General features: G+C 33.7%; 1 protein-coding gene across 4 annotated transcripts in view; it reads left to right on the top strand.

The window, feature by feature from the left end:
• TSC22D2 (TSC22 domain family member 2) overlaps positions 1–11,085 on the top strand; it is a 48,455-nt gene extending 37,370 nt beyond the window's left edge. For 2 of the 4 annotated variants that reach the window (XM_046002164.1, XM_046002163.1), the window contains 2 exons: positions 8,517–8,568; positions 9,539–11,085. In XM_046002164.1, the coding sequence (XP_045858120.1) occupies positions 8,517–8,568; positions 9,539–9,799 (313 nt within the window). In that variant the 3' untranslated portion in view covers positions 9,800–11,085. The remainder of the gene's footprint in view (positions 1–8,516; positions 8,569–9,538) is intronic. The other 2 variants (XR_006818017.1, XR_006818018.1) reach the window with 2 other exon arrangements.
• The last annotated feature ends 1,568 nt before the right edge of the window (positions 11,086–12,653 follow it).

The following is a 12,653-nucleotide window of genomic DNA, read 5'->3' as shown; positions in this document are numbered from 1 at the left end:
AGTCTAATAAAAAATAACTAGCTGGTGCATATTTTTTTATATTTAAATATTTAACTTGAAATAAGAATATTAAACTAGTTTATTTGGTTTGTAATGGTAAAATTGCTGTACGTATTTCGCTTTTGTATTACTGCTCAGTTTTTCAAGACTGAATTTTTACTTCCATCTTGAGTGTTTTAATAGAATTTTAGTTCAGCTAGTTTTTAAATTGTTTCCTTAGAATGATTCTCTGAGGAAAAAACTGTCAGAATTTCACTGCCTAATACTAAGATTACTCCCTCAAGATATCCTCATTTGGAAATATAAAGAAATCAAGAAAAAAAAAGGCAAAGTTAGTATTAATCTTACCAATACCTTCTCTGGAATACATTCTCTGGAATGTAACATTTTTATATATAAAGTTATAAACCTATTATCAAAGATGTTTATCACAGACTTTTCTTTTTCTTACCAGAATCATTTTTAACGGAAATAGCTATATTAGGAGTTACAAACATTACTTACATGATACTTTAAGTGATTATAATTCACCCTAAGCCAAAGAAGTAAATTTTACAAATCACAAACATTACTTATATTGTTGTTTTGAATGTTAAGCAAAGTGCCGATCTTCTAAAATGAAGTAGTTCTTAAGGAAAATGGAGTTGTTGGCTCCTCTTCCCTCCTTTCTTTCTTTTCTGTTTCCTGTCTGCCATTTGTTCTTAAGTTCACACTGTACAGGGTTATAACTCTTTTGTGAGTCATTTTCATTTTGGAATGTAGTTTTGTTTTGTTTTGGTTTTGGTTTTGGTTTGTTTTTTAGTATTCTCCAAAGTGCAGTGGAAGTATTCTATCTCTGTCCCCCATCTGCCTGACTTCCCAGACAGATAACCACTTTCTTAGTTTGTATGTGTGTATTCTTCCAGTTTCGTTATGCGTATGCAAGCAAATACTGTATTTGTATCACCCCCACACAGTGGCAGTATACATACAACTGCACCTTTACTTTTAAAGATCTTCAGGGTATATTGTTCCTATCTCAGTACACAGAAAAGCATCTTTGTGGGGTCTTTTTTTATAGATGGGTAGTATTCAGTTGAATAGATGGCTATACCATGATTTATTTGATCAGTTCCCTGTTGATTACTAGAAATCTTGCTGTTATAAACAGTGCTATAATGAGTAGCATTGTATATTATTTCCCTTGTATGTAGAAATATAGGATAAATTCCCACATGTAGGATTGCTGAGTCAAAGAGTAAATAAGAGTGAGTGTGAATGTATGTATGTGTAAAACTGTGATAAAACCAAATTGCTCTGTATAATGGTTATACCAGTATACAGCTTAAATTAGCACCTTATGAGAAGGCCCATTTCCCACAGCCTTACTAACAGTGTATTACATTTTAGTATGTTTGCCAGTCTGTTTAGGGAAATGGTATTACATTATAGTTTGAATCTGTATTTTTGTTATGAATGAGATCCTGGGTTTTTTTGTGTGTGTCTTGTGATTTATCCATGTGAAACCTACCCATTTTTCTCATTGGGGTTCTAATCTTAATAGGTTTCTAGAAGTATTTTGTATTTTAGTGTAATTATTAAAGGAGATTTTTATTTTTCTGTATTTTGAGGCACCTAGTTAAGCTCCTCCAAAATATTACAGAAATTCTTCCTAATTGGACTTTTTAAAGGGCCATTAATACAGATGATATGGTTGACACTGGACAAAAGGGGTCTGAGGTAGGAGAGGGACTTTGTATTAACTGTATACCTTTTTATGTATACTTTTTGTTTTAACTTTTTACCACGTGCATGTATCTTCTTTAACTTTTATCTTGAAATAACTTGATTCATAAGAAGTTAAAATAATAAATAAATAGGGAGGCTTCATGTAGCCCTTCACCCAGTTGTATGTGTGTCTTGTCCCCTGGCCCCTTCCTGCAGTAGTAACCTCTTACATGGCTATAGGGAAAGATCCAAAGCCAGGAAATTGACATTGGTATAATCCATGCATGTATCTTTTTTTACTCTTTAAATACTCTTTTCTGGCCAGGATTTTTACCTTAAATTAATTAGATGAATGTAAAATATGCTAAGGACATAATTGGTTTCTGTAGATGAAAAAACAATTATCAGTCATTATGTAAATATTTAACTCGGTTTGTTTTTTGTTTTTTCTTTTGCGCACCATGGTAAGACTGGTTACTTGAGAAAATAATAATTTGTAGTTTTGTGAGTAGCCATTTTACCTGCTTGCCTATCATGAATAATAGCTTTTATCATTCACAAATAATCACTTATTTTGTGTCATTAATAAAAACCTTCATGGGGCTTTTTGTGCATTTAATCATGAAATTAAACATTTTTTGTTTTTACATAGAGAACTTAAGGTCAGTAGTTAGAATACATAAAATTTTTAGTTTTTAACTTAATTTACTGTTAACTTGGATAGCTTTTTTGCTAAACACAGAAGTTTGCCTTTGGCCATAGAATAAGTTTACCTGAATTGTATCTATTTTGGCTCCTTTTTAGAAGAAGAACTGTTATTTGCTCTTAAATGTTAAGCTATAAATATTTTTAAAATTCCTCTTAAAGAAGAGATGTATTTTTTTCTGTTTAACTTTTCTAGGCTTGCTGAGCTGTACATTCGTTAGATTTATTTTTTTGCCATCAGTGACTTAATAGTTTCTTTAAAAAAAAAATATGTATTTCTTAGAAAAAAGGCCAAATGTAGGAACGCCTATGCAGCTCAGTTGGTTGAGTGTCCATCTCTTGATTTTTGCTCAGGTCATGATTTCAGGGTTGTGGGATCAAGCCCCATGTCTGCTTTGCCCTGGGCAAGGAGTCTGCTTAAGATTCTCTCTCTCTCTCTCTCTCTCTCTGCCCCTCCCCCCCCAACTCTCTTGAAAATGATTAAGTAAATCTTAAAAAAAAAAAAAAAAGAAAGAAAAAGAGGCCAAATGTTACCTAGGTTATAATTAATGCATTTTAGTGGTAATTATGTTATTTTAGAGTTTATTGGCAGGGGAGTGGGTAATGAAGGTTGTACATTATTTATCAGAAACAGTATGTGAATGCTGAAGTCTGGCCTCTTTTTTTTTTTTTTTTTTTAAGATTTTATTTATTTATTTATTTGATAGATAGAGATCACAAGTAGGCAGAGAGGCAGGCAGAGAGAGAGGAGGAAGCAGCCTCCCTGCTGAGCAGAGAGCCGGATGCGGGGCTCGATCCCAGGACTCTGGGACCATGACTTGAGCCAAAAGCAGAGGCTTTAACCCACTGAGCCACCCAGGCGCCCCTGAAGTCTGGCATCTAAGATTATAGCTTCTTTTTTTTAGAAAGGCTGTAGCTTCTACTTGTGAGTTTATGAAGAATCATTTTTACCTTCTTTGGATAAGGGGGCCTGAACATAAGTATATCAGATTTGCCAGCTCAAAGAAGTTCTTATTATCAATGATTTGATTTTATAATTTGGGGAATTCCTGTAGTGGATTTTTAATTGTGATTTTTGACTCAACACGGAAAGTTAGAAGGGTCTTTGGCAAGAGAAGGTAATTTTTTAAATATTCTGCATATAGATACATATAATTTTAAAATATCTTCAGCTTTCTAACAAACCAGAAGAATATTTTAGTTGTTAGCAAATAGGTAAACTATATTGGCTGTCTAAAGATCACAGAGCCTTTTCCAAGAAGTTACCTCCCTTGTTCTCAGAGCTCACCATCTTCTAGGAATGTGCTAGATAAGATAAATGGCATATTAGGCACATAATTTAATTTTGGATCCATGCTACGGTTTCACAAATGACATTTGGTACATAGTTAAAGGACTCTTCATAATATACATAAGTCTGCCTTTCTCTTAGGTTAGGTTAGATAGTTGCTTATTGCTTTCACGCAGTCTTACTGTTAAGGTAGAAAAAGCAAGTGTTTTGCCATTAAGTCTAGGTTTCAGTACTGTTTCTAGCATTATGCTTTGAGTCAGTTACTTGGCTTCAGTTTCCTCAACTGCAAGATGAGATTGTTTCTCAAGCTTGCAGTAAGAACTCACTAAAGTAATATTACCTGCAAAAGTGGGCAATCATTTAATTGCTCTTCTACCTTGTTGCTTTATTAATTAGCATTTGTGCTAAGGGCAGAACAGAAGACAAAATAGTCAAAATGTAAGAGAAGAAATTTGCTCTATTTTTATTTTAAATAAGGAGCCATGATGCCTCTGTCCACATTAAAGAAGATAAAAAAAAGTTGATTTCTCATAAAGAGGTGTTTTTTGTTTTTTGTTTTTAAGTGAGATCAAGTTAGCCTAACCTCACCTTCATGGATTTTGATTTTTAGAGAGGAGAGATTGGAGATGTTTTGTACAAAGTCCTTGAGCTGATAGCATGAATGAAACAGTCTCTCAAGAAAGATGAAAATGTAGGAATTTCTGAAGCCAGAGGTTCATATCTGGCCTCTTCTCAGTGAGGTTGCCAAGTGATCTGTTGAGATAAGAGGAAGGTATGGGAAGAAAAACTATGGTGTGGGGAGCCAGCTGGGATGAATTTTAAAATGAACATCATTGAAAGCCAGGCTATCTTTCTGTACCTTTGATTCATTGAGTTTTATTTTTCCTGTGGATTTGATTATAATTAAACACTAAATCCTAATGCCTGGCTGGCTCAGTCAGTGGTGTGTATGACTCTTGATTTCGGGATTGTGAGTTTGAGCCCTGTGATAGGTGTAGAGATTACTTTAAAAAAAAAAAAAAATCTTTAAAAAAAGAAACCACTAAATTCAAGCTCATTTGGTTCTTAACTAATTCTAGTTAAAAAAAAAAAAAAACAAACTCACCATATAAAAGGTAACACTATAGCTCTGCTTGTCTTTTTTCCCCAAAATTCTATATTTCTGTCCATTTCCTCCATACCCACAATTTTTAATTCATCTAGTAAACACTAACCATGGTATGTTTTTATTCTAAACGAGTGACCCATATCAAACAGAATGTTTCATTTCACAAATTATCCCCTGCCTTTATATAGCACTTAGAGTTTACCAGAATAGTTAGAGTCTTAGGAACTGAAGTTTGGAACTTAAGTTAACATCAAGTTATAGGGTAATGAATGCAATAGTAAAAAAGAAAACAAGGTATAAATCTTTACCATTAGGTCAAGGAAGCAAAGGAAAATTTTTCATTCTGCTTCAGTTGATCATTCTCATTTTTAAAAATGTGAAGCCCAAACCACTATGTTGACTTTGAACACAATAGAAAACAACTTGTTACCCTCATTGAAATAATATTCTTAAACTATGTTCAAGGATCCTGAAATAGCATACCCTCTTACTTGCTTATTTAAGACTGCCAGATTGATACCTTTATTATAAATTGCTTTCTCAATCTTTAGTTTCTATTACAGTCATCTGGAGAAGTTACTAATAGATTTCCAGCGTCCCACCTCAAAAGTATATGATTCATTAGGTCTGGGGTGGACCCAAATGTTTACATTTCTAACAAGTCCTCAGGTGATGCTGATACTGCTGGTCCAGTGACCATACTTTGAGAACTATGAATTTATTCAAACTCAAAATATTTTCATGGCTTTCTAATATAAACCAGTATTTTTTTCAGATCAAATTGCTGTCATATTGACTCTTTCTGACTCTTTCAGTATGCTTTTGAGATCTTACTTGCCAAGCACTGTGTTCACTTCTTCACAGAGGGGGAGATAAGGAACCTCTCTCAAGGAACTCAGTCTGATAGAGTTAACCATAGTAGTAGTATTTAAACTCATTTAATCCTCACAGGAGTTTTATGAATTGGGGTATATAACCCTAATTTTAGATGAAAACCTGAGGTCTAGAATGGTTAAATAGTTTTCCAGAATTCACGCAGTGAGTACATGGAGGAGCTGGAATTGCTTTTCTCCTTTCCTGGTTATGCAGTATAAAAAGTTTGTGAAGGTTAGTGAACCACAGGAGAGATGGAATAACTGGTTCTGCCTTAGGAAATCCGAAGGCATTACAGCAGACGTGGCACTGGAGCCATCTTAAGGAACGAGTAAAAGCCAGATGAACTGGAACCATGAACATTTGGAGCTGAGGGAGCTGGTCTGCAAAGCCATGGAAACCTGAGACAATCTATGTTTCAGACTGTAAATAGTTAATGTAGGACACACAATAATGTAATAACATAGTAGGCCAGATGGAATGTGAGAAGAAAGGAGACCATAGACGGCGGGGGTCAAAGTCATGAAGGGTAAAAAGTTTTGCATTCTGGGTTAAGAAATTTTTAAAAGAGGATTAAGTTTTTTTATTCTTTCCTCTTAGAGCTTTTATCTTTGTAAGCCATTGGTTCTCAAAGTATGATCTGTCAGGTGGCAGAATCAGCATCATGGGAAATATGTTAGAAATGCAAATTCCTGGGCCCCACCCCATACCTTCTAAATCAGAAACCCAGAGGTGAAACCCAGCCATCTGTTTTTAGAAGACCTCTAGATGACTGCATGGTACATACTAAAGTTTGAGAACTACTGCCATAGGTTATATAGAATTGTTTAAAAACAGCCTTCAGACTTGCCAGAAATCGCTGTGGTGATAGTAATTGCATCTGACTGATTCAGTTGTTTAAGTACAATGCTTAATAAAATTGGGTTATTAATACTATTTAAGGGACACATATCTTCAGTATGATCTATTTACACTTTGCAAACCTATTCCTGCATTGCTGTAAAAGAGGTCTGAGTCAGGTAGAGTTTATTATATCAGCCAAGAATAGGGTGCTGATTAATGTTCCTTAGCCTAAGGGAATGGTTTGCAAACTTACTAATCTTATTTTAATCATAAAAAAGAGTAATAAACCCTTTTTAGGGGTTAGTGGGCTTTGTTTCAGTTGCTCATTAATATATAAAACTGTTTAGCATTTAAGGTGTTCTGTTTAAAACAGATGTGTTCAAAAAGTTTAATGTATTTACATCAAATGACTAAAACTAATTTCCTTATTGACATAGAAATAAAAAATATTGAGAGTATAATATAGGATGGTCAGACAAACTCTGAATGCTTGGCACTGTCTTTTTACAAATTGCAGCCAGTATTTGGTAACATATCCACGTGGTGTCTGAACTGAACTTTACACCAGAGCATTATGGTTTATGTAGTTGTTCTACAGTTTATAGTTACACATAGCCATACTTTGTTTTACACACCTCTACAGCTATTTAAAGCCTAACATATATAAGTATGTATTAACGATCTGTATATCCTTTCTAGTTACTAGGTATATAAAATCTGTTTGCATCTTAGAAATAGCAGCAAGAAGTAAAGGTATATGCTGTAATTAATGTGACTAATGCTCACATAAACAAGCTTGTGTCCTCTGTGTATTGATTCAAGGATTTAGAAGTAGGAAATCCACTGAGGCATTGACCCCTTCATTTTACACGTGAGGAAACTGGTTTTAAAGACTTGATCTGGTGATGGTCACCCAGGTAGTGAGTAACGGAACCAGGATTATAACCTAATCTACTTAGATTACAGTATAAAAGGCATCACTACATAAGACAGTATATTCCTATCCCTCAATATGATATCAGTCTGAGGCCCTGCATCATCTAAAATAGAATAGTCTTCAAATATATTAGCATCTAAGTTTTCTTGGAATATACTTTATGAAGAGTATTTTGCAGTTTTATATCAGTTATTTAAAGACCTCTTTTTTGTATTGATAAAGTAGATTAAAATTGTCAGGTTTATCTTTATAAGAAAATCTAATAACTATTCAAAATTTACAAAAATACCAAGAAAAGGATATAGATATTTGTTATTCTTACTATTTAAGAGGACAATTAACCTTTGGTTATTATCATACAGATGCTAAGGTGATAGTTGAACTTGGGACATACTTACTAGCTAGACTGCTTCCAAATATTTCCAGGAAAAACTGGTCTAAACCACATACCTTTGTAGGCAATATTTGCCAGTAACCCACACTGAGAGTATGAAGATTTGCCAGAATGTTGAGATTGGTGTTAACCAACCCTGCCAGTATCATTTGCGCAAAGGCCCTTTAGAAGCTGGTTCTAGAAATTTTTAACCCAGAAGTAAAATCTATAGAAGGAAAGTCATCATCTGAATTTTAATGCAATAAGTGAACACTGGAATTTCCACATGAAAGTCAATTAGAATACAAAATTGGTAAATGAAGAAGTTTAAAAGATGGGGAAGAGTATACTGGTCATTCAAAGGGTATCTCTAAAAGTTCATGGAGTTAAAAGCTCCTGAATAGAATTGGGAGTTATTTTTTAAAAAGCATATGTATGTCATAAGGAAATAGAAATGTTGGAGCCACAAAGGATTTTTGGAAGTCGTCTATTAACTGAGATCCCTCATCTTTAAAATGAGAGCTTTGAGTATACTGAAATTATGAGAATAGGCTTTAATAAGCTATTTTAAGTTACTGTTTTTGGTTTTAAGTAAAACAAATGTTTTTAATTATTTGAAGAGTTGGAAAGAATTTTACATTTTTAGAATAATTTAATGAAATATTCTAATTTTTTCCAGTGCATCTGGGGGAGGTGGTGTAGCCATTGACAACAAAATAGAACAAGCAATGGTAAGTAAAAGTTTATAGTTCTCTCATTTCATTGGTTGTTGGTTTTAGGAAGCAGTTGGTTTTTTCAGTTCTTAAAAAACACCTAATTTCTTTAAAATAAGATAACCAAAATATATTTTTTGATAATCAGATTTAATTATAGATGCTAGAACATGGAGAATTTTTAGTCTGGTAATACCAGTGGAGTTAATTATTTCCTCCCATTTGAGCATCTCACATTTCGTGCATTACCATTGATATAAATCAGGGCCATTTTGAGGGGCGTATAATCAGAATGCATTATGTGCCTTCAAATATTTCAGCATTAACAATAGTTTATAATCAAAGAGTATTAAAATGAAAACTTTAGCTGGAAGGCTTCCTTTTTATAAATGCTATTTTAGTCAGCTCTAATAAATAGAACTTGTTGAATCTGTTTCTGATTTCTGCTATACTATCAATTTTTTTGTTCCCTTAAATATACTCTGTTCACATTATATAAAATATTTTGATTGAGGCATATTAAAACTATGGACTATGAGTAAGGACCATTAGTCTCAAACTATTTTTCTTTAAAGTTTTAGAGTTGGAAATTATAGGTTGCTTTATCTCTTAAAGAAATGCTGTAACTAGTTTAATATTAATTTAATATCCTTTGCTGTCTTGGTCTAACCTCTAAGCATGTGATTTTAAACTTTTTTTTTCTAATTTTAAGCTTCTAATTGACAGTTTAAGGAACCTAGTATTTTAGGAAATCACTCCAGCTTTGAAAAGAAATCCTGGGCTTGCTGCCTAGTTGGAAACAGGATTTTTTTCCATCCTTCCCTCCCTTAGGGCCAGGCAAGATACAGTAGAAACATTAAAGCAAGAAGAGCAGGAAAACCAATATAAAAATGCTTCATATTTAAGAAAGCCCCAGATAGGCCAGAACCGGATAGCAGCACCTTTCTCTTTTCACTCTTTTTGACATTGCTAATTTTGTTTTTCACAGGATCTGGTGAAAAGCCATTTGATGTATGCAGTAAGAGAAGAAGTGGAAGTTCTAAAGGAACAAATAAAAGAATTAGTTGAAAGAAACTCTTTACTTGAACGAGAAAATGCACTGTTAAAATCTCTTTCCAACAATGATCAATTATCCCAGCTCCCAGCCCAACAGGCCAATCCTGGTAGCACTTCTCAACAGCAAGCAGTGATAGCACAGCCTCCGCAGCCAGCGCAACCTCCACAGCAGCCGAATGTCTCCTCAGCATAAAGCTTTCTTGCCTCATTAAGAAAAAAACTGAAAGCAATCTATCCTTGTGTGCCACTGGTATTCTTTCCACTTTATACGAAAGCAAGTAGCCATGCTTCGGTTGTGTGTTTGGCCTTTTCAGTATTAGACAATCATTCTTCAGGAGCTTTTCCTCCCTTTGAGATGTCATGCAGCGCTGTTGGTGTCCAGTTTTATGTCATCAGTACACGAGTATACTAGATGGGGTTTATTAAAGCAAGCAAAGTCTGCATTTTACCTGGTGCGCATGAGTGGGGTCTTTTAAGAGCTTTGGTGGCTCTCTCGTTTTTCCTATCATCCATGGATTTACCCTGAGCCTTCCTATCACATTCTAAATAACAGTTCATCTAAAGAGCCACTTTTCTTTCAATACCAGTAACATTTGCCTACGTAAGTTTTCATTTATTTGTGTTTTATTTATTACAGGGCTGCTATTTTCATAATGTACATGAACAATGTCACAGAACTTTTTTAATTTTTTTTTTTTGAATAATTGTAAGTGTCAGTAAAGGATTTGAAAGACAGGATTGCATTTAATAGATAAAACATTTGGGCAATAATTGAACAAAAGAATCCTGGCATATTTCTAACACTAATGGCAATTTACCTTCGGTATTTATTTTCAGTAGTAAAGACCCAGCTTGAATGTAAATTTTGTATAGTGTAAGTATGAAGAACATAGTGCAACTGTACAGGTAGTCACCAGTTATTGTGATATAATAAATAATTGGGCTATTTTGATGAAGAAAACTTTGTTCATTTGTTTCTACTTTCTAATAGAGAAATTGCCACGATTCCTCTGCTTTTTGACATTTCGTATGACTTTCTTTTTTCGGGTGGGAATAAAAAGCTGTGAAATTGTTCAACCTACTTTGTAACCAAAGAAGCAAAGCTGTGTAATGGAGTTTTTTTTATAATGCACATTCTTTATGTATTTTTATTTAGTGTTTTCTCGGTCACAATTTTCTTTGCTGTCTAGCATGATCTGCATGACCTATAATCTTTGAACCACTTTCGTACCTCATGTTTTTATCCAGCACTCTTATTGTAATATGTACTAGTCTGTGAACAATGTCAAATAAAAAAGAACGAACAGGTAGTATGGTGGAGCTGAGCTAGTGTAGTATACACTAGTTGTAAAAAAAAAAAAAAAAATGAAGTGAGCCATCTTTTGTTCATTTAAAATGGTGTTTTGAATTTCGTATGCAGAAAACGTTTTGTTACATTGCAGATTTTAATGTATTTAATAAATGCAACATGCAGATTAAGTGCAGTGTATACTGAGTATTTAAATTAAAATGTACATTTCATAAATACAGTTTCAAGAGAAAGCATCATTTTGTGTATACTAACACATTAAGTGTATGTCAGAAATTGATGTATAAATATATATTTTAACACATTTTCTGAAATTAAACTGCAGTTTTGTTGAAATATTTGGCTCTATATGTGTTCAAAATTTAATTTGACTAGATTTGTATTTTCACAGTTCAAGATATTCCTTAAATGAAAACCTGTGTTATTAATGACTTAATGATAGTTCTTAAATTTTCAAAGTAAAATAACTTAAAGAATGCAAGAATGGTGAGCAATATTTGTACTCAAGATTCATATTATGTCAGTGACATTTAAGTAAAATCCTTGTCTACCAAAACTTTTACTTGAATTCAGAAAGGTGCCTGTAGAAAATTAACATGCTTTGTGTCTATAGCCAGCTAGTTAATCAGGAGTTAACAAGAACCAATAGCTCTCCGTGTTGTTAAAAGAGGATAAATAAGTGTTCTTTACTATTTAAAATTAAAACTTCATTAGATTTAGCCTAAATGCATAAATTGGGGCGTATGTGGGATCACCAGATATTTTATATTGCTGTTGTGCTGGAAGATATATCGAATAGAAACAAAATTTTAATGAATAACACTAGAAGTAACTAAGGAACTAACGACATATGCTTGAAGCAGCAGTCCTATAGATGTGGAGTGAGATTTTTAAGTAGAGTCCTCCACAGATACGTTAGAAAATGAAATTTCCAACATGGAATGTTGGAATGTTAACCAGAAGGCTCACCAGGTATGCCGCTTAAATGTAAACAGTGGGGTATTTAATACAGGCAAAGAAAAATTAGTTATTAGGAAAGGTTGGGATTTTTGTGAAAATATAAGTTTTGGTTCTTGGGATAGGAAAACACTTTATAGTAATCACGAAATGATAACGTTAATTTTAAATGGTAATTAAAAACAATTTTTACTACTTCTACATTTTAAAAAGACCACCATGACAGAAAATATGGGTAGTTCACAGAAGAACTAAATGGCAGTTTCTCAAGTTTCAGCCTCTAGTAACCTTAGAAATGCAAATCAATAGTTAACAAATTATCATTTGTCTTTTAAATAGCAGGACCTAATGTAGAAAAGGCAAGCTTTCTTGCATACTTCTAGAAAGTAATTTGGCAATATGTATCAAGAGCCTTAAATATTAATAAACTTTTCAGTTTAATAATAGAAGAAGATAACTCATGGTGCAGTGTTCAAAAAATACAAAATTACCATAGGGCTTGTCCTTTGCTCTCCCATCTCCCCCACTTCCCTGTGGATCTCCCTTCCCAGTATCTACCCCTGAAAACAGCTGTGAAAGGAAGTCTTCACGTCCAAACCTACTCTCATGCGGCATGCCCCCACTCTAACGTCAGGGACAGACTTAGAGGTCCAAGAGCTACTGTTTTTCAGAATCAGATACACTTTTGGAAACAACATCAGACATTCCCCCAAGTGGCTAGTTTGTTTAGAAATGTAAGTAAATTTTAAGTGTGACCTCGGGAGATTTAAGGTCTCTTGCT

The sequence above is a fragment of the Meles meles genome, chromosome 4 (assembly GCF_922984935.1).
Source record: "Meles meles chromosome 4, mMelMel3.1 paternal haplotype, whole genome shotgun sequence".
In the NCBI taxonomy this organism is placed as follows: Eukaryota; Metazoa; Chordata; class Mammalia; order Carnivora; family Mustelidae; genus Meles; species Meles meles.
Note: the sequence above shows the minus strand (reverse complement) of the source record. Positions and strands in the feature narration are given on the sequence as shown.